Source organism: Paramormyrops kingsleyae, unplaced genomic scaffold (genome assembly GCF_048594095.1).
Source record: "Paramormyrops kingsleyae isolate MSU_618 unplaced genomic scaffold, PKINGS_0.4 ups154, whole genome shotgun sequence".
In the NCBI taxonomy this organism is placed as follows: domain Eukaryota; kingdom Metazoa; phylum Chordata; class Actinopteri; order Osteoglossiformes; family Mormyridae; genus Paramormyrops; species Paramormyrops kingsleyae.
In genome coordinates this window covers 1-21,280 of record NW_027326092.1, presented here as the reverse complement: position 1 = coordinate 21,280, position 21,280 = coordinate 1, and the positions used below count along the sequence as shown (strand labels likewise).

General features: G+C 38.5%; 1 protein-coding gene across 1 annotated transcript; it reads right to left on the bottom strand.

The window, feature by feature from the left end:
- Positions 1 to 1,794: 1,794 nt before the first annotated feature.
- On the bottom strand, positions 1,795 to 16,420 carry LOC111840026 (L-2-hydroxyglutarate dehydrogenase, mitochondrial). Its single transcript, XM_072708596.1, has 10 exons — positions 16,139 to 16,420; positions 14,153 to 14,268; positions 9,167 to 9,318; positions 8,714 to 8,845; positions 8,463 to 8,625; positions 8,297 to 8,331; positions 8,027 to 8,194; positions 7,777 to 7,934; positions 2,856 to 2,987; positions 1,795 to 2,713 (listed from the first exon to the last, which is right to left on the bottom strand). The coding sequence occupies exons 1-10, from the start codon at positions 16,237 to 16,239 to the stop codon at positions 2,518 to 2,520; spliced, it is 1,353 nt and encodes a 450-aa protein (XP_072564697.1). The 5' UTR covers positions 16,240 to 16,420; the 3' UTR covers positions 1,795 to 2,517.
- Between the last annotated feature and the right edge of the window lie 4,860 nt (positions 16,421 to 21,280).

The following is a 21,280-nucleotide window of genomic DNA, read 5'->3' as shown; positions in this document are numbered from 1 at the left end:
TTATTCCTTTTGTATTGTTTTCATTTTATTTTTTTTTACGATCACAACAACATGGCACATTCACGATCACAAGTGAATTAAGTGTAAGCGTAATGCTTAAAGAGGAGCTTGAAAAATAAAATTGTGAAATGAGTAAACAGTTTGTTGTTGATTTTCAGTCTGAGTTCTTCATTTTAAGGCTTTTTGAGGGTAAAATATGAATTCAGAGTGATTCAGAAGAATAACTCTGAATAGAGTTAGTTATTCTTTTTAGTTCACTCGTAATTGATGATAAACAACTCTGGAGGGGAGGTAAATTAAGGTAGAGCAAACTTGAATTTCCCCTGAACAGAGTTAAAAAGTAGAAGAGTCAATTTCTTGTAGCTCTAAACTGAGTAAAATAGGACGAGATTTGATTTGAAAATACACTAAATAGAGTCAAGTATCGCAGGAGAGAGTAAAATATTAACACTACATTGAGCATAATTAACTCTGGAAAAACAATTCTATCAAAAGAGTAACTTTTACTCTTTTCAGAGAGGGACCAAATGTTATCTGGCACAGAGTAAAATTTTCTTCAAATTGAGTAAATTTTACTCAGGCAAATTTACTGTGTATGAAATTGAAACATTGTGGTATTTAGCAGAAGTCCAGGAACCTCCTTTGTTTGACCTGAATATGCCCAGTATACATCATTTTCTTGATTAAGGAACTCAACTTTTTTTGTAAGACCTCTTCTATGGGTTACAACAGAAGCATCACTAGAGTTTAACAATAATAATGATGAAAAGACCTTTTAATAAAAAAAAATAAAAATGAGATGGATGGATGGATGGATGAATGAGAACACACATGTAAACTAATTATAGTACATTTATTTTGGGGGTGGGGGATAATGGAGATAAGAACATCCCTAACACCACCCTTGGGTCACATTTAGTGCAATTCAAAATTCAGCCCAATTCTAGTAATCGTTATATCTAGTTGTTGTATGCATCACATTGAATTCAGTCTAAACAGCAATCAGAATTAGAATCACAATTTATTGACCAATTATGTGGCACATAAAAGAATTTTGTTCCCACACAGCAATTGCTGTAAGTCACAATTTCACTGAAACACCCATCCAGCCAAACACGACTACTCCTGACAAACCTGTGAAAATACAGTCCCTAACCACAGAACACATAAACAAAGGAGACAAAACCTACCATTGTATTCAGAAACATATGATGGACAGGGGCTAGCATAGGCACTGCAGCTATACGCAACCCCATAAGCAACAGGGCATCATGCACTTTGTGTTGTGACATAACTTTGGTAATGATCATGTGAGTAGTATCTGTCATTTGTGCCCCATTAGCCTTTCTGATGGTTTGTACCAGTTGCGATAGCCGTCGTTCACATCCTACATTGATTGGTCCTGGCTGCCCAACATACCATCGGTGGTTCATAGTTTCTCTCTCCTTGGACCATTCTCCATAGGTACTCACCAAAGCTGACTGTAAGCACCTTACAGGCCTTACTGTTTCAAACACTGACATGTACCAATTTTATGATCTTCTCATAAGGGTGGTCATAATGCTTTGGCTCATCGGTATACATACATACAAACATGCATACCTATAGTGAAGAAACAACACCAGAAGAGGAAAGCCATTATGTGGTGCATGACTGTATATACAAAATGTACAATAAGCTATATTGGCTGTAACAACCTGGTAATAACCAAGTATCAGAGAATGGCAAACTGGAATTCAAAGTCAACAGTTAAGCACAGTTCAAAACTTATAAGGACAGAACAAGAGACTGATGGATTGTAAAGAGCTTTGAAGCCTGCAGGGATCATCTTCCTGTGGCATTTTATTATAGTGTGGAGGAACAGTAAAGTTTATTTTTCAGAGCTTTGACTACCCTTGAAACATGAAAATGTATTATGGTCATTTACTGTACATAACACACACCATAACCTACATAATAAACAATTCTCATTAGGAAGTCATTTTTACATATTGTGGTAATGCAATTAACATTCTAGCATCTCAAATGAAACAGTACATTACATAAAGTATTTCATACAATTACACAAACCAGTTAGGTTGAATAGTATTCAATTACGTTTTATGTAAAAACGAAAATATTATAAAGCCCAAATACACATTAACTGGAGAACAGTATATAATCTTATGAAAACTTTGATAAACTGTAAACGATTGCTAAACAATTCCTAACCCATTGTTCCAGAGATACTAAATTAATATAAATGAATTGAGTATCAACTTCTTAAGCCCACTGAACCCACAATGTTGCAAAAGGTGTGAAGATCCACTCAAAAAAAATATACATATATTCTGAAGACATTCTGAAGTGTACAGCCATCGATCTCAAAATCATTTAGAACTACATATACTTTACATTTATCCAATTATTTCACATTTAATCATTTACATAATTTGATTCCCACTTAGGAATCGCCAGAAGTTGTTCATTTGACAGTCCTCTCATTACAAAATAAGCGAGTACTGGAAACCTGAAATACTATAGAGTGAATCGTCTCTCAACCTCATCAGCAATCATCTCAGCGATTGCCAGAGAAGAAGTGGCAGCAGGTGAGGGTGCATTCCGCACATGAAGAACTCTGCTTCCCACTTCACCCAGGCCTGCATCAAACACAAAGTCATCCACTAGGTTGCCATTGCGGTCCAGAGCCTGAGCTCTCACACCTGCAGGACCCCTAAAAGCCACAACAGTATCTTTAGATGCAGAATAATAGGTTAATCATGGAATCTCTTGCTATTAGAACATCGTGTAGGCTGAAACCCAGTTAGCAGGAAAAATAGTAAAGTAAATAACATTTCCAAAATTCTATTTATTACCTGAGTACATCACTGGGAGAAAGTTCAGGAATGAACTTCTGTAAGATTTTGACTTGTGCATTGATAAACATTCCCTTGTACATCTCCCCCAGTCCGTACATGATATTCTTCATCACAAGCTTCTGAAGACCTCTGTTTTAGATTGGTGAATTTAAAAAAGAAAAAAGCAGTTCTTACTTTAAAATGCATAATAAGTTGAATGATAGAAATTGTTAATAATTAATAAATTACAAAACTATTTCATTACACTCTAAGCAAACTTGCAAACCATTCCTGTGAATGGTTTCTCCATTCAGGCATTTAACAAAATTACAGATTTGTATCTTTCTCTATTATGATGAAAGGATTGACTTTGTATTGAGGTTAGCTAGTATCTTGAAGACAAGCTCCAATAAGAGAAGTAGCAAATCTCTTACTTTCCCTAAATTTCTAACATATAAATAGATCACATACTACAACTAATCTTTAGTTACTTCCATTTTTGCCTGTATATACAGTATTTCAGCTTTTTACAAAAAGGGAAAAATTACAATTATCTGTTGAAATTTTCATGTAAATGAAATCATTTTAACAGAACCTATATATTTCAGCATTCCAACAAATTTTAATGACAGAGAAATATTTGACAGATAATGTCAAAAAGCTGCCACAGATGTACATCAGTCTTTCAAACAGCTGTTCCCTATTTTGAGTTTATTCCAGCCTTAGGGTGGGGTCTTAGGGCACTTCCCCTCTACACTAGGTTATGAACCTGCGCGAAGTTGCCCCACCATATGTTTCAGATTTCAACCAGACTGGTCTCAATCGTATATGCCGCGTTTGTGCAGTTGTTGTGCCAAAAAGTGACTGTCTGCCAGAAACGGATTACGATCCGCGGGAGCGCGTACAGCCTGTTCAGGACGCATCGCAATTTCTGTGCGACTAAGGCGGGTAATTTCGATATCAAATTGTCTTAAAGTGCAAAAAGTATACAGTACATACAGTATATCCCCGAGCTAATAGCGAAGGTATGTCTTTGTCAGATTTAAGGGTTTGGTGAATTTTTAAATAAATAATTGCAATAAAAGTCAAAGGAAGCCATTGTCATGTAAAACGCTTTAAAGCAGTCCTCGGCCGTAACTGCGTTGTAAAACTGTAACCTTATGTCATGAAGCCATGGAAGTTCAAATGCGACACATTAATGTAGACATATGTTTATAAATGTTCCTACATCTAAATGAGTTTCACTGCACAACCGATGTGGATTAGCCTACTTATTAAATAAATACAATTCTTCATCTTACAGTCATATTAGAGGGTCAGTGGGTTTTTCCTGCATGCTCTGTGCTGCAGTATCAACTATCCAGTCCTTTTTACCACTTTAAACGCCTCTATAGGACCAGTAGTTCACCCATTGCCAAAAAGTGATTAGTCAATACCTTTTTACTGAATGACTCTTTCTGTCTGACTAATTTTCTACAATTTTCTGGGTTATATTTACATGATTAGATTTCTTAATAAGTTTAGGAGTGTTCTTATCTTCGATAAATGTGGTTGGACATAGGGTTTTCTTAATCCTTCCCCAAAAATCATAGATGCAAAAAAATACAAATCAAAACAGAATTTAGTAAGTGGTTGAAACATCTTTTACCTGTTGCAGAAAAAGTATGTCTTTTTTTGTTACCTTAACGCAACAAAGCTTTAATGAGTGTCAAGTAACCCACAAGGGTTGTCCTTATTAGAGCATTTTAACTGTGCCTTTAATAACTACACAAATAGTCAAAATCTTTTAAAAGTGATTTTATATCAGAATCTTCCTCAGAAATTGTTTGTTTGCAAAGTATGTTTGGAATACAAGAAATTTGTGTTGGTCAGACATTAGTAATATTAGTTTCAACCACTATCGTTATCAGCTAGTGAGCCACACACAATAATTCCAACTTTACCCTGGTGTCTTGTAAATATAGTAGTTCTTTTTGCATGTATATCGTTTTTTTTTTATATATATTTTGGTCTTGCAAGCATCTGTTTTTATTTTAGCACTAAGTATTGAAAAATAACTTTATTGAAAGTAATATACTTAAGTTCTGTTTTGATTTGTATTTTTTTGCATCTGTGTTTTTTGGGGAGAGATTAAGAAAACCCTATGTCCAAAAACATTTATCAAAGATAAGAACACTCCTAAACTTAAGAAATCTAATCCTGTAAATATAACCCAGAAGAGTGCAAAACAATTAAAATCAGGCAGAAAGAGCCATTCAGTAAAAAGGTTTTGACTTCAATCACTTTTTGGCAATGGGTGAACTGCATTGTACTGGTTATACTGGTCCTATAGAGGTGTTTAAATTGGTAAAAAGGACTGGATATCTCAGAAACTAAAGCAGCACAAAGGACAGTTTTAACGGCACAAACCAGCACAAACGCAGTACATAGGATTGCGATCGGTTTGGTGGAAATCAGACACAAATGGGGGGCCTTCACGCTGGTGTCACGTGACCATGTAAACAAACATTTATATCTCAGAAACTAAAGCAGCACAAACAAAAATTTTAATGGCACAATCCGGCACAAACGCGACAAATATGATTGAGACCAGTTTGGTTGAAATCTGAAACATATGGGGGGCCAACTTCACGCGGGTAAGTCACCAACACGTCTCGTGTTAGTTTTCCACTAATGACATCATCACAACACGTGAAGGGGGAGTTTTGTACTGAATTCAAAAATGGGTATAGGGCTAGGTGATGGGCCATATTAATATCGACATCAGATGTTATACACATGCAGTTCTCAAATGGCAAGGACCGCAATAGCTAGGTTGAAATCAGTCTTTTACATACCATCACAATGTTGAGGAATGTTAAAGCAAAATTTCAGATATCTGATTTTTTTAGTCGTGCAGCCCTAGTATATTATAGAAAATACTATTAAGTTCTTGTCATGGCAGCCACATCTCATTGAATCTGTTTTTCTGACCAGACTGCAATTCAAGCTTGAGTCTCTTCGTTTGTCCAAATATCCATTATATATATATAAAAATAATAATAATTGTTGTATTCTCAGTTCATAAGTATACTTTTTCAAGATAGCGGTTGTATTTTGTGCTTGCAAGGCAGATTAATTTCATTACCAATCAAAGTACCAAATGAGTACCCCAGCTGATCTTGTACTTCGGTAATGGTACTGGACAATCAATGGAAAGAGCGGTACCAATTTTCTTAGTACCAAAAGTTTGGTACATGGTGCAGTGGAAAACAGCCCTTAGATGCAAGGTCACAGAGTGTTCTGTTACAAACCTGTGTTTTATCTGACATGAGCCAACAGTTTCTTACATTTTACATATTGAAAAGTATATTTTCAATATTCCTTTTAATTATCAATATTTTACATATTAATTGTGAGCAGGGCTGTGGAGTCGGAGTCGAGGAGTCGGAGTCGGAGACAATTTTGGGTACCTGGAGTCGGAGTCGGCAAAAAGTTAACCGACTCCGACTCCTACTAAATTTAAATGGGAATTAAAAAAGTAAGTTGAAATGTCCCAATTCACAAACAGTCATAATGAACTACTTTTCTGCTGTAAGAATAAAGCCCAATGCATGCAGTGCATAATGTTACCACAAAACGAACATGTCAAGTAACCATGAAGCATGCTTTTCATTGACTGTATGCGTCACTATATGGGATGTAATGCACAGGTAAGGTGCGGCACCGCTTTCCATTGTGTCGTGTTCCACTGTTACAGGGAACTGTGAACCTAGCCTAAAGCCCCCCATACATTTACAGATGCACTGCCGATTTTTCGGCCGTTCAACGAGTCATCACGCGTCAAACGCCTGAAAAATCATCTGGTGTGTTCTCAGCTCCGTCGGCTCCCCTTCGCTATGCGCTAGTGAAGGGGGCCGAAGGAGCCGAGAACACAGATCTCCCTACCTGTCTCCAGCAGAGGCTCGTTCTGCTAATCAGCTGGCCGGTGAGTGACACAATGCACTAAACTTCCGGCTGGCTGACAGAGGAGACAGCCACTGCAGCAGACAGAGGCATCACATTACATTGGATGGGGGCGGTGGTCGAGATTTTCGGCAAGCTGGATCTGCCCGTCCATGTGGACATTCCCAATCAATTGCCGCGATTGTACACGCACATCGGTCGGTGGCAAAATCTTTGTTTTCATTGTGTTTGTCTTTAATCTGGCATTATAGTAGAGTGTTGGCTTCCTAGCCAGTAGTTCTGTGGTGAAATGACATGTATGTTGCCTTCCTTTCTTTCAATGGATGTAGAAAATACATTAGCATAGAATATACATACAGAGGAGTCGGAGTCGGGGAGTCGGAAGATTTAGAAACTGAGGAGTCGGAGTCGGAGCATTTATCTACCGACTCCACAGCCCTGATTGTGAGTAACTTGGTTTGCGAGTGTTTTGCAAGACTAGCAAAATTTTTTAATAAATTTTAACTTGATAAACGAGCGATGTCTTGCAATACGAGTATTACGTATACTAGCTCTGTCTGCCGAGCATCACGTAATCACAACTGAGCCGATGGTTCTCTCTCTCTCTCTCACACTGCGGGATTGTGGGTAATCGATTCCAGTGAGCCAACAGATAGCAGTGATTCTGTTAGTTATAATGAAAGTCGTCCTACAAAATAACCATCCTCTTCTTCTCTCTCTCTCATCTCCCTCACAACATCCACGATTCTTTTCAAAGGTAAAGTACAGGTTAATTTGTTTTATGTATTTTTACTTTATTTTGTATTAATCATTTTTATATGAATATGTTTGGGTTGTGGAACGAATCATCTGAGTTTCCATTATCTCTAATGGGAAAATTCACTTTGATATACGAGTGCTTTGGATTACGAGCATGTTTCCAAAATGAATTATGCTTGCAATCCGAGTTTTTACTGTATGTGTGAGGATGTCTAAATAACATAAATGTGAGTACCTGTAAGACAGAGCATCTACTGAATCCCAGAGGTCAAAGTCAAAGGGCCTATAGCCCTCACGTTTGAAGGCTAAAAGAGCATTGGGTCCAAGCCACACACTGCCATCCATTCGAGGGGTGAAATGAACCCCAAGAAAGGGGAAACGAGGATCAGGTACCTGAAAAATTCATGAGGACATATCACACACATACTTCCCCAAATGACCATTTTTAGAAAAGATTTCAATCTAATGGCGGTCAGGTCACTGACAGGGTAAATGTTGCCTCTGACAAGGTAATGTTTCTCTGGCTTCAGGACCAGATAGTCCCCTCTGAATGGGACGATGCGAGGCTCAGGACTGCAGCCAGAGATTTCAGACAGACGATCAGAGTAAAGACCCCCGCAGGTCAATACATAACGACACTGTACTTCATCCCCCTAGGACAACCCAGAAAGTCATTATAAATCACAATACAGTGTTAAAACTTGATTCCAAACTCAGAGTCCTTTGAAATAAATGTAAGAGGAACCAAGACTTACCTTTAAACTTTTAACTGATATAGGAAATTTAATACCTAAAAATAAAAGTGAAAATAATATTTAGTTCACAAGAACAAACATCCAAGTTCAGAACTTAAGTGAGGAACAAGGACCAATGCTAGATTTTTTATTGCAAAAGCCAGAAGAGATTAGTCACATCTTTTACCACTGGTATCGCCAGCTGGGCTCTCAGGCACAGATGAAATTGCAGCAGCCTCAAATTCTGTAATTACAGTACCACCTGCTGCTTGGAAATCTCTTCCATAGGTAAGAGACACCAGATGCCAATCCACAATGCCAGTGTAGGGTGAATCAATAGCCATTAGCCCCTAAGAAAAAAACTAGTTACATCAGTCCCACATACCAAATTTAGATTTTTATGAAAAGCTTCAAACAAATTTTGAGGCTCTCTCTCACCCTGCAGTAGGGTTCTCGTTCCCTAATTCCTTTAGCATCAATTATGCAGAGGTCTCGCACATTGTTGCTTTGGCCACGCTCATAGAGGGCCTTTAGTCTTGGAATCTCTTCCCTCTCTACTGCTACAATCAGCTGGAAACATAAGTTCATGAAACCCAATTATCATAAAAAATAAATCCACACACTAAATTCTACCAGTCTTATCCATCCACAGGTACATAAAAACAGACAACCCAATGGACTATGACAGAAAATGTTTAGTTGCGTGGGCATTCAGCTTCACTACCATTTACCACAATTAAAAAACATTCCAATTGATGTAACAAATTGATGTAATTATCAACAAAACTTCAGTCAATGGCTAATGTCAATAAAAGTGTAGCTTATCAGTGTAGGATACAATTGGCTTATTTTGTTTCAAATGTGTCTTTTTGAACAAGAGTTGCACCTCACCTTGCCACACCTTTTATAGGGGATGCCATTCTTTTCACAGTATTCATAAGTAAGTGTGGCACCCCGCACACACAGTTTGGCCTTCAGGGAACCAGGGGTGTAGTAAATACCACTATGGATTACTCCACTGTTGTGTCCACTCTGATGTAGAGCTAGTGAAAAGGAAAAATGCTTATCATAGTACAGGCAATTTTCTTATGGTTCAAATACCAAATTATAAAAGAGATGATGCAAAGCCAAACAAGTTCACATTATTTTGGTCCCCAGTTGAGGTTTTCCTTAAATCCTCAGGAAATGTTTCTAGAAACCCTGATATGACAACTTATTTCATGTAACCTTTCTATGAGATGATGCCAGTTTTGGTTTTGTGTTTTCTCCCAATCAGGCCAGGTCAGGTTGGGGAGCATGAACTGATACAGCATGGTGCCATGTCCATCACACAGCGAAACGACTCAGGATTACAGTTGGCAATCTATCTATCTGCCACAGCCAGGTGTTATAAGGGCGTCCCCTTGGCCTAGTCGAATCGCTCGGGTCCCCAGCAATGCCTGCAAGCTGGATCACCCTTAGAGAAATGCACCACATGGTTGCAGTACCGTATCTGAAACACTTTTCCAATGTAAGTAATGTGTCTCATTCGGGACTTCCTGACCCTCATTCAACACAAAGTCAAACCAGTGCTATCCATGGATTCTATGAAGAGACAAAGTACCAAAGAACTCCAGTATTCATCTCAGGTCACTTGATAGCGTCCATGTCTCGCAGTCATACAGCAAGAACGAGAGCACCAGGACTCTAAAGACCCGGACCTTCATCCTCTTACAAAGATATCAGGAGTACCACACATTCCATTCCAGCGACCTCATGACCCTGCATGCTCTCCCAATCCATCTACTAACTTCTTAGGAAGAACCACCAGAGATATGTATGTCACTGCCAAGGTAAGTGAACCACTAAAAATACACACTGCTGATGGCTGTGTCATTAAAGGCCTGGATCATACTTTTGATTCAGGTTACTTGCAAACCCAGGCACTCAGATTCCTCACTCAGTCTCTCAAGAACCCCATGAAGAGCCTCCATTGACTCTTCAAAGAACACAGCATCGTCAGCAAAGTCAAGGTCAGTAAATCTTTTCACACCAACAGATTCCAGAAAGTTGCAGAACCCTATCACCCTGCCCAACACCCAGTCCATGTAAGAATTGAACAGAGTAGGAGCAACACTCCTGCAAAACTGCAGAATCCAATGGGAAGAACACAGAGGTTCTGCCACCACTCTGCACAGCACTCACAGAACTGGTATACAGGCTAGCCATGACATCCAGCAATTTCTGGGGAATCCCACACAGTCTAAGGATGTCCCACAGGGCAGCTCATTCAATGGAGTCTAACACTTTTCCAAAAGGCTGCAAAGAAACTGCTGAATTTCATGTTCGTGACCAACGAGAACTCTGAGCCAGGATGTGGTCAATGGTTGACTTTTTAGGCATAAAACCAGACTGCTTCAGACACTACTCCAATCAAGGACATTGCCAGCCAGTAAGAGTGTTGTTGTCCACCTACAGTTGCTGGAATCCAGGTGATCACCCTTCCCTTACCCGATAGACAAATCCTGTTTTCCAGTCAGTTGGGACGATGCCCGTCTCCCAAATAAGAGCAGACTGCTTGCAACGCCTGGAGGGCAGGCTTACCACCAGACTGGAGAAGTTCACCCTGGACATCATAGATCCTTGCAGCCTTCCCTACCCCCATCTGGTTCATTATCCATGCAATCTCAGTCAGATTAGGTGGTTTACAGCTAATCGGAGGATCAGTCCCAAGAACTGTGAACCCAGAAATGTCCAATGTCCTAGTCGGAGGATCAGCCTTAAACCTCTGCTCAAAGTGGCCCAGCAGGTCACAACTGTAGAGTCATCCAGAAGACCATTCCATCACCTATCCAGACTAACACAACTCTCTGAGGAACAGACTTGGTGTCTGTGGAACAGATCTAATTGTGCAGATTTGGATGGTGTCTCACTTGCTCACAGATTCCTCCAATTGTCTCCGTAGCTGCCCTCAGTGCCCTTGCAGCAGTCCTTCTGAGTTTGCAGTACAGACCGGAATCACAATCAAGCCGTGAGCTGAAACTCCTCTCAACATTATCTAGGGTGCTCTGCAAGAAGAAACACTCCTTCTGAAAACAGAGGCAGCACCAACACAACCCTCAGCAACCTTCAGGGTCTTATCACGGAAGGGCTCCCATATTACATTAGGATCAGAAATTGCACCCAAGTTTGCAAATTCCTCACACAAACTGCATGCAAACAGTTATGTAGGAGCCTCCAGCATCTGTGTGATCTTTTTTGCTGCATCACCACTACTGGAGTATCAAGTCCAATAATGGAGCTCAAGACACTGGAACCAGGATCCAGCGACCTGCAGACACTGACCTTTTTCAAAGTCAATGAACTTGGAGCCACTTTCACCACAGTCACCAGACCTGTGGGGACCAACACGCTGCTCACACCCAGCCGTTAGTGCCAGTGGTTGCTTTATAGTCACTCTTGAGCAGTGGAGAGTCACCTTGTGGACACTAGAGGTCGACCGATATATCGGGCTGATATTTGGCATTTTTTAATGTATCGGCATTGGCCGATATCCGAGGGTAGTACGCCGATTTAGAGACAGGCAGGTCTGCGGACAGTCCAGTGTTATTGTTGCTGTGGAACACGTGGCCCATGATGCCTTGTGCAGCCAGAAGTTTTGGAAGAGTCCTGGGAGAAAACGATAAGGCTTAAATTGTGATCTTTCAAAGACCTATTTATTTAACTGGTTTGCTATGAAATATGCTTTAAAAGAAAACGCGAGCGCTTTTGAAAGAGAACGCGAATTACCCTGTTGGGAACTGGCGTAATGATAATCACGGACGTTTTTTTAATTGTTAAAAATAATTTTAATTGTTAAAATTTTAATTATTACCATATCAGCTCGATGTTATCAATTCTGTTTTTGAGTTTCACTCTGTGTGTAGGGCAGAGCAGGCAGCTCTCTCAAACACTGCAGCATATGTGAGTTACTCTGCCCCGATCACAGACAGCACCGTCCTCGGAGACACAGAGCTGCTAAGAACAATGCATGGCAGAGAAACTGTCTGTCCGAAAGCGTGGTTACCATTCACTTGAATCTAGGGGCTTACGTTGTCCTTGCATACAAGACTGTAATACATCAAAGATATTTTATTTTCCGCGATCGCTAGATTCTGATTGTGAGTTTGGCTTGTAAACTATCCGTCTGCTAACATAACATGTTACTGAAAGGTTTTGGGCCTTGTACACTACTCATCATACCATGATGCACTTAGTTACTAGTGTTTTTTTTTCTTTCAAAATGTATTAGAGTGTAATTGTTTTAATGAGCATGGAATACCGGAATTGTGGAATGAATTGAAGAGGGCACTATAATAAAAATGCTAACCTTGCATTTTTTCTTCTGTTTTCGTAATTGCTGTCTGATGGCTGAACAAAAATCTAATCCTGTATGGCAGCATTTCACCAAGCCAAGTTTAAGTTATTGTTTACAAATTGTATTGTGTTTTTGTTAAGTTTATATTTAAATTTACAGTCAGTATTCAATAAATGCTAAGTTGAGAAATTTTGTGTATCGTTTGTTATTAGTGTGATATTTTACCATGCAAATAGAGGGAAAAATGTCCAATTATCGGCCAAAAAAATAATAAATAAATAAATAAATCGGCAGCATATATCGGCCATCGGCTAACCCTGACTCCTAAATATTGCTATCAGCATCGGCTATTGAAAAACCCATATCGGTCGACCTCTAGTGGACACCCATCACCCAATGAGCAATGATGCAAGTAAAATGTCTCCCTCACTGGGATATCACTGACCACAGTCAGATCATATACAGAAACAGAAGACACACCCAGAGAGTGCCTTATATGAGGATCATAATACACTCATTGAAAGGAGTAACTTCAGACACCATAGGGAGAAGTCACAGCAACAGCTACTCCGTGAGCATGACAGCCATCAGAGAGACCAGACCAATAATAGGTGTACCCACCAACAGAGATCTAGCCACTCCCCAGTCTGCATACCTCAGAGAGTGCTGCCACTAAAATGCAGAGTTTACAAAACTCTCCCGATAGCAGTAGAAGATGGCCAACACACCAAATAGACAACCCGAATGCCTACCTGGATGGACTGCCTCAATACTGGACCCGAGTGTTGACGTGCAGCGGGTGAGTCCTTAGCACCACACCAATTCTGATCCCCAACTGGCCTGTCTGTATTGGCTCTCCACCGGTTTTGACTGAGGGGTCCCCTTGTCCCTTCAGAGTGTGTACCAACGGGAGTGCCAATCCCGCCACCAAACCCCCCAAATTTTCCCTTTCCCTTTGGAGGACCGCTTGCAGGGCTGGATGCAGTTTAACGTCATACCCAATGCTTACACTAAAACAGCCATGTTTCCTTTTGATCCTCTTCACTGGTATTGTTAAATCCCAGGCAGTCTGTCATCTTGCAAGCCTTACATTGTTGTAAACTAAAACAAATTTTTTGCTCATAGAAAGTAATTGCAAATAAGTGCACCTAGCTGCAAATTTTTCCTGGGGATCAATAAATCTGGGCTTCATTAATGGGGTATTTGAATATTACCAAAATACTATTTCAGATACAGTGCTCACAGCAGATGGACACAAGATTTGCTAGGCAAGTTTTATCATTCATGAAAATTCTGCTTCTTGAATTACTAACTGGGGAGCTTTGGGGTACGGATAACATAAAACACTTTTTGACAATGTAACGTTGTAGAAATGTGCTATTTAAGTAAAATTAAATTTTATATTACTGCACTGTGTTTTCATTTACTTTAAAAACAGGCATTTCTGTGTATTGGCAAACTGCTGACTTGTATACATTGATTTTTGATACTCTTATGCCAATTAATTCCTTTCTGTAATGCCCAAAGGTACCCTGTCATACCAAGTTCTTTTTCTTTTTCCAGCAGTACAAAGCTTAGTGTAGGATGTCTAAGGATAAGCTCCCTTGCTGCTGCCAGGCCAACAATTCCACCACCTATGATTGCCATATCGTACAAACTGCAACACAAACACACTGTCATTAGGGCTACTGTGCTCACAAGACCCAAACAGCAACATTGTCTAATTGAGAATAATTTGCTTTAGGGTGAACGACATTTGTCCATTTTTTAATCATTTAATAAATACAGATCATGCATAACATTATTGTATTAATTAAACCTCTTTAATATGAATATATTTTCAATACAATCAAATAATATACAGCGTCCACAGTTTTTCATCTCAAAGTACAAAAATGTTAGTCAGGTGGTGCAAAGCAAATGTGAAGAAAATTAATAATTAATATTAATAATATTTAAGTAGAGATGCACTGATTGAAATTTTGTAGGCCGATTCTGATTTTTTTTGCAAGCATGACATGCCGATGCAGATTCTGATTTTCTTTAAGAACCATAATTGACAGCATATAGAAACAAAAATCTTCAATGTTAATTTTTATTTTCATAACAAAACAAAACTGTTAAACTTTAAAATTTCCCCCAACATCGTATGTTATGCACATACAATTCTTACTCAGTCTCAAATAAACTAGATTAAGATCAGAGTATTTCATACCTTCATACTGTACTATAGTGCAGGGGGTTAAAGATTCACCAAAACATTTTTATTTCGTCAAATGGAAACAACCTTAGCTAGCTTAACAATTTTGATTATTTCTCCTTTTCAAGATCATTTAGTTTGTTTAATAATCAGTTTAATCTAATTCACAATCATAAGCATCTAATCCCTCAAATTTATTTACTTGACTATTAAGCAGAATTTCCTGATCAGCGTCATAAACGAATTGGTTGACTTCTACTACAAAATCGACTAATAACATTAATAGGCCATTCCCTTTTTAATTCAACAAATTTCCAAAAATGTTTTTGCATCACCATTTTGATTTGAGTAAATTTATCATGTGAATTACATTCATTTTCACAGCTCATAAATGTTTGTTTTTTTTACATTGAGATACAGCAACTTTTTTAAACCCAAATGACATGGTTCAGCTATAGCTTGATATAAAACTCAGTAGCTATGTTTTCATGGTCAAACTCAACTGCATAAATCTAAGTTTCTTTGTTCAAAGCAAACTCTTGCAAACTGCATGTTTTACTACTTTTGGTTATTAAAGTGAAGGGCTTGGTGCATCAAATAGTTTGTTTGATATAAGGAAGTAGAAATGTATTTTGAATACTTATCTACGAAACACTGTCCTGCTACAAAGTCCCCTTCATGAGACAAGCACTCCAAAAGTGTCCAAACTTTTTAAATAGTATTTTTGTCTTAAAAACACATGCTGGGGGAGGGGTAATTTCTTCATTAAAATTGTGAAGAATGTACTCTTTACCTGCTTTCAAACAATAAAAAACATATTGTTATTCAAAAGGGTGTATAAGTTGTAAGGCTCTAAGAAAAAAAAAACAAATCACACCACTAATCTCTTTTGATCCACTAATTTAATAAAAAATAACCTGAAATGTAGCCTGAAGAGTGTAAAACGTTTTGGAAAACTTTGGACATCTCCTTTATCTTGCAAGATGTAGTCCAGGCATACCACTAAAATAACTCTTTATGAGCTTTCAATCAAAAATGGTGATGCAAAGGCCATTTTTCAATTAAGCTGGAATAACCCTAATAAGTAATTGCAATAAACCTGTTTATGGGACGACTTTAATGGAGAACATATGATCATATAAACGCCATAACACTTCTTGACGAAATCCCACAACTTACTTTTAACACAAATCATTTTTTTACAGAATCGATTTATGACACAGGCAAAATAATTCCTCATCACAACCGCAACCACTAGTATATGTGCCCAAGTTTATACAACGTACCGTAGAACATAGTTTTACAATTAAAACCCAACTTGCCTTACCTGTGCTGATACCTCACGCGAATGCATTTCGAGAACTTACTAGTGGTTTTCATGAAAATCAATGAACAGTTTGAAAAGGTATTTATTAGAGTAGGGATCATTATCGTTGTAAAAAATGGTCTTTTAATCGTTCGTGAACGACTCGGAATGTACGGCCTCCTATTTGCTAAATTACTACCTAGTAGCCAACATGACACTCAATGACAACGCAAACTTAGAAGGCAAATGACAAACAAAAACACTAAAGGCTGCTCCTCCTCGTTTTGCAGTGCGCACGCGCAGACGTGCGAGCTATCTTCGCGCATGTGCACACCATACTAAATTTTACTATGCTTCCTGATTAGCCTGTTGACTGTTGTCACTACGTACTTCCGTACACCCTGTCACTGGATCCGTAGCTTCCGGATCCGGTTCATGCATGGTGTCACTACCGAAAATGTTACACCTACCGAAAATGTAACTTCATAAATTGCTACACAGGTGTTACCCGACAAATTTTTATTTGCAGAAGTTGAAGAAGGATATTCAGACAAATTGTTCTTTTTGTAATGTCCATGTTGAAACAGTTTTACATCTGTTCTGGAACTGCCCTTTTGTCACTATGTTTTGGAAAGACTTATCTCAGTTTGTATGCCGATGTATATGTGAAAATTTTTCTCTCTCATTTAAGGATGTGTTGTTTGGATTTTACAATATCTGTCATTCTAAACAGGAAGAATACTATCTTATAAATCTTCTTATTATCCTAGCAAAATTTCATATACATAAGAGCAAGTATTGCAACAGAACACCTATGTTTATTATCTTTGAAAACGAATTTCAACAATACCTCCAAACTATTTCTTATTGTAATAATTCCAAAGCTATAAAGACCATCAATATCTGCACTAAATTTAATTTATTGTAATTTAAGCCCCTACATCATTATTATTTTTTATTTATTTTGTTTCTTTGCTGTTTCCTTTTACTTCTGAAAGTTATTATTACTGTTATTATTGTGTGCTGATCTATTCTGCTGTATCACATGTTTGAAGTTCATAATAAAGCATTAAAAAAAGAAAAAAGAAAATGTAACTTCCGACTACGACAAGGAGATGGGATGCAGCGAGCAGGCGGCTTTTGAGGAAGAGTTTCCTTTATTGCCTGTGACCCCAAGCAAGCCACCGGTCGCTAAAAAGCCTATACCATTGCCCAGGTTCATCATGATAATGCTTCAATATCTGATGATGCAGTTCGTACCTTGGCCAACCTTATTAATTCTCGGAGTGACGCGATTGAGAAAATGGTGGAATCTGTCCGTGACCAGATAAAAGACATAAATGACAAGATCATTTGCATTGAAAAAAGAGTAGAGAGGAGTGAGGGAACTCTGGTACAGTGTATGAATCGTGTGTCTGTCTTGGAGAGTTATTGTCGGCGGTGGAATCTGAGGCTTCATGGCATCTCAGAAGTTGAAAAGGAGGATGTTCGTGCGCAGGCGGTTGGTATATGTCAAGAGGTTTTACACTCTGAGAAGGACAGGATATCGGACGCTGTAGATGTTGCTTATCGTGTGGGGGAACCGCACCGAGACAATCCAAAACCTCGCGCCATCTTCCTCAGGTTCATCTCCCGGCAGCACAGGGATGCAGTTTGGAAAGCTGCTAAAAATAGCGTTTTCCTTAAGAAAAAAGGGCTGCGTTTTACCGAGGACTTGTCAAAAGAAGACCAAGAAAGCAGGTATAGACTGTGGCCTATGATTAAGAATGCACGTGAGATGGGGAAATCGGCATACTTTGTGGGAGGTAGAGGCTTCATAAATGGTACTGAAATCCATCCACGGCAAGAAGTTACTGCAAGTGGTCGATGAGGTCACGGGTTTGATCTTCACTCGTATCGATGGTTCACTGGACGTTCTGTATGTATTTTGGGAAGCATACAATTTTTGCCTTTTGTCGTTTAGTTTTTATGTAGCATTGATAGTGTCTAATGGTTAAAGTGAAAATGTTTAAAGGTAATGAATGTTTAATGGACCAAAATGTTTAATGGACCAACTTTTTAGAATTTGGCTTAGTTTTTGTTACAAATATTTTATGGTGCTGATCTCGGTGCTATTTCTGAGTTTGTTTATCTCAAAGTAATTATAAGACAGTTGTTACTTGTTCATTTTTCACTGTTTGTGTCAATCTGTCTACTTTTTCTTTTGTATCATTTAACGCTAGGGGGTTGCGTAATAACGTTAAAAGTAAAGCTTTATTCCTTTTTGCCAAGCAGTTTAGATCAGATTTTGTCTTTTTACAAGAATCTCATTCTGTCCTAAATGATGTCAGTTTTTGGAGGACTCAGTGGGGTAACTCCATATGGCTGTCTCATGGCACTGAACGCTCAGCTGGGGTGTCTACCTTAAAGTACAGGTTTAATGGAGATGTCTTACTCACAGAATGTGATTCAGATGGACACTTTATTTGCCAGGTAATTAAACATGGTGATTTTATTTTCATAGTGTGCAATGTTTATGGTTATAATACACACATGGAAAATAGGTATCTTATTTTATCTTTAGAAAATATATTGTTACGCTGGATAAATAAATTTCCAAATGCCACCTTACTGTTAGGAGGGGATTCTAATGATATTCTGGATGTCAATTTGGATAAATGGCCTCCTGGTCAGCATAACAGAACTAATTCTAATCTTAAGGTCTTTATGGATAAATTCAATCTCGTAGATATTTGGAGAGTAAAACATCCTAGTGATAGATTGTTTACTTGGAGCAACAAAACAGGCTCTAGACAGTCAAGGATAGATTTTTGGTTGGTCTCTGAAAGTTTTAACAAAGATGCTGTTGTTGCAGATATATGTCCTACGCCTCTAACAGATCATAAAGTTATACACATTAAGATGAACCTTTCTACTTCTAAAATTGGTTCTTTTCACGTAGGGTATTGGAAACTTAATAGCTCTTTAATATGTAATGATGAAGTTAAAGAAAAGGTTAAAGATCTGATCTCATACTTTTGGTCCAAAGCTGAAGAAGAACAACTGTTTAGCACTAATTGGGAACTCTTAAAATTTGAAGTTGGCAAATTCCTTAGAAAATTTGGCAGGCAGAAGGCCATTTCTAATAGGGCTGAGGAGGCAGGGATAGTAACAAGGATAACTTGTTTATCTCATAAAAACCCTGCTACTTTGTTAGAAGAGGAAAAGTCAGAGTTAGCTTATCTGCAAATCAAATTAGATGAGTTATACAGCCATAAAGCAAAAGGTGCATTTGTCAGATCTAGAGCAAAATGGCTTGAAGAAGGGGAACAAAATTCACACAATTTTTTAAATCTAGAAAAACACCATGCCAATAATAATAGTACAGTGCCTGACAAAAGTCTTGTCGCTTAACCAAGTTGTAGGAACAACAAATAATAACTTGACCTGTAGTTAATCAGTTGGAATCAGAAATGGCTTATGAGAAAAGGCAAAGCTCTCTAGATTATGCTTATTATACCAAAATAAAGTTTTGCATCATTCATTGAGTTTTGTCATGTAATTAGGACAGAAAGGTCAACTTTTGCCTGGACAAAAGTCTTGTCATATGCAAAAATAATGTAGAAATTATACATATACTTCATTTAGAATACACAAACATGCTACAATAACATCAGAACATAAAGTCATGGTGCCTTGGAAAAAAAAAATTAATAATGTGTATGACTCCCATGAGCTTGGAGGACCACATCCATACGTCTTGGCAATGACTGAAATAACTTGTTGATGAAGTCATCAGGAATGGCAAAGAAAGCAATTTTGCAGGACTCCCAGGGTTCGTCTAGATTCTTTGGTTTCGTTTCCAAGCCTCCTCCTTCATCTTACCCCAGACATGCTCAATAATGTTCATGTCTGGTGACTGGGCAGGCCAATCCTGGAGCACCTTGATCCTCTTCAGTTTCAGGAACTTCAATGTGGAGGCTGAAGTATGAGAAGGAGCGCCATCCTTCTGCAGAATTTGCCCCCTCTTATGGTTTGGAATGTAATGGGCAGCAAGAATATCTTGATACTTCAGGCTGTTGATGTTGCCATCCACTCTGCAGATCTCTCGAACACCCCCATGGATGTAACCCCAAACCATGATTTTTCCTCCACCAAACTTGACTGTTTTCTGGGTGAATTTTGAGTTCATGCGGTATTTTGAGGTCTCCTGTAGTATTTGCGGCATTTGGTATGTAGTTCAATGGATGATTCGTCAGAAAAATCAACCTTCTGCCACTTTGCCTCTGTCCATCCTTGCTGCAAGCTGTGGGCCTTGGCAAATTCAACATGCTTTTTTTGTTGTGTTCTTGTTAATGCTGGTTTCTGAGCACTAATTTGACCATGGAGACCACTGCGTGCGAGAATTCGAGAATCTGTTCTTGTAGACACAGCGGTTTCTGGTGACCAGTTCTGATGTAGCTCTGCTGCAGTTGAAAAAGGGTTGGCCCTGGACTTTCGAAGCAACAAACGGTCCTCTCAAAGAGTTGTCTTACGGGGTCTGCCTGACCTGGGCTTGTCATGAACATCACCAGTTTCTTTATATCTTTTTTTTAATCCTCTCCACTTGATGTTTGGATACATTAACGATGTCTGCCACCTCAGCAGCAGACTTGGTCTGTGGTTGAATCTTTGGCATGTTTTCAGAAGCCAGGCTGCACTTCCAAGTGAAGGTCTGGTGTGCTGGGGTTCTTTTTATACACACCTGGGATTATGTTAATTACAATATTTGTCAAAGGTGAACCTCTAATTTGTGATTGGTTGAATAATTAAAAGACATGACAAGACTTTTGTCCTTGCAAAAACAGGTGTTTTGGACTTTAACAAGCTGTGAACATCAGGACACTTTTTGACTGTTTCATTTTGCACCCAGTTATTAATATGAAAGCCCTTGGCATTAAATTGATCCATTCATTGTAGCAATTGATTGATTAGAAATAAAGTTATATGCCTTTTTAAGTTACTATGTCCTTATGTGACAAGACTTTTGTCAATGACTGTATTAATAGATTGAATATTAATGGGGTTGTTGTCGAGGATTTTAAAATAATATCAGGTTATTGTACTAATTTTTATCAAAATTTGTATAGCTCTAAGTTGTGTCAAACTTCAGTTAATTCGTTTTTGGACTCTCTGATGGTTAAT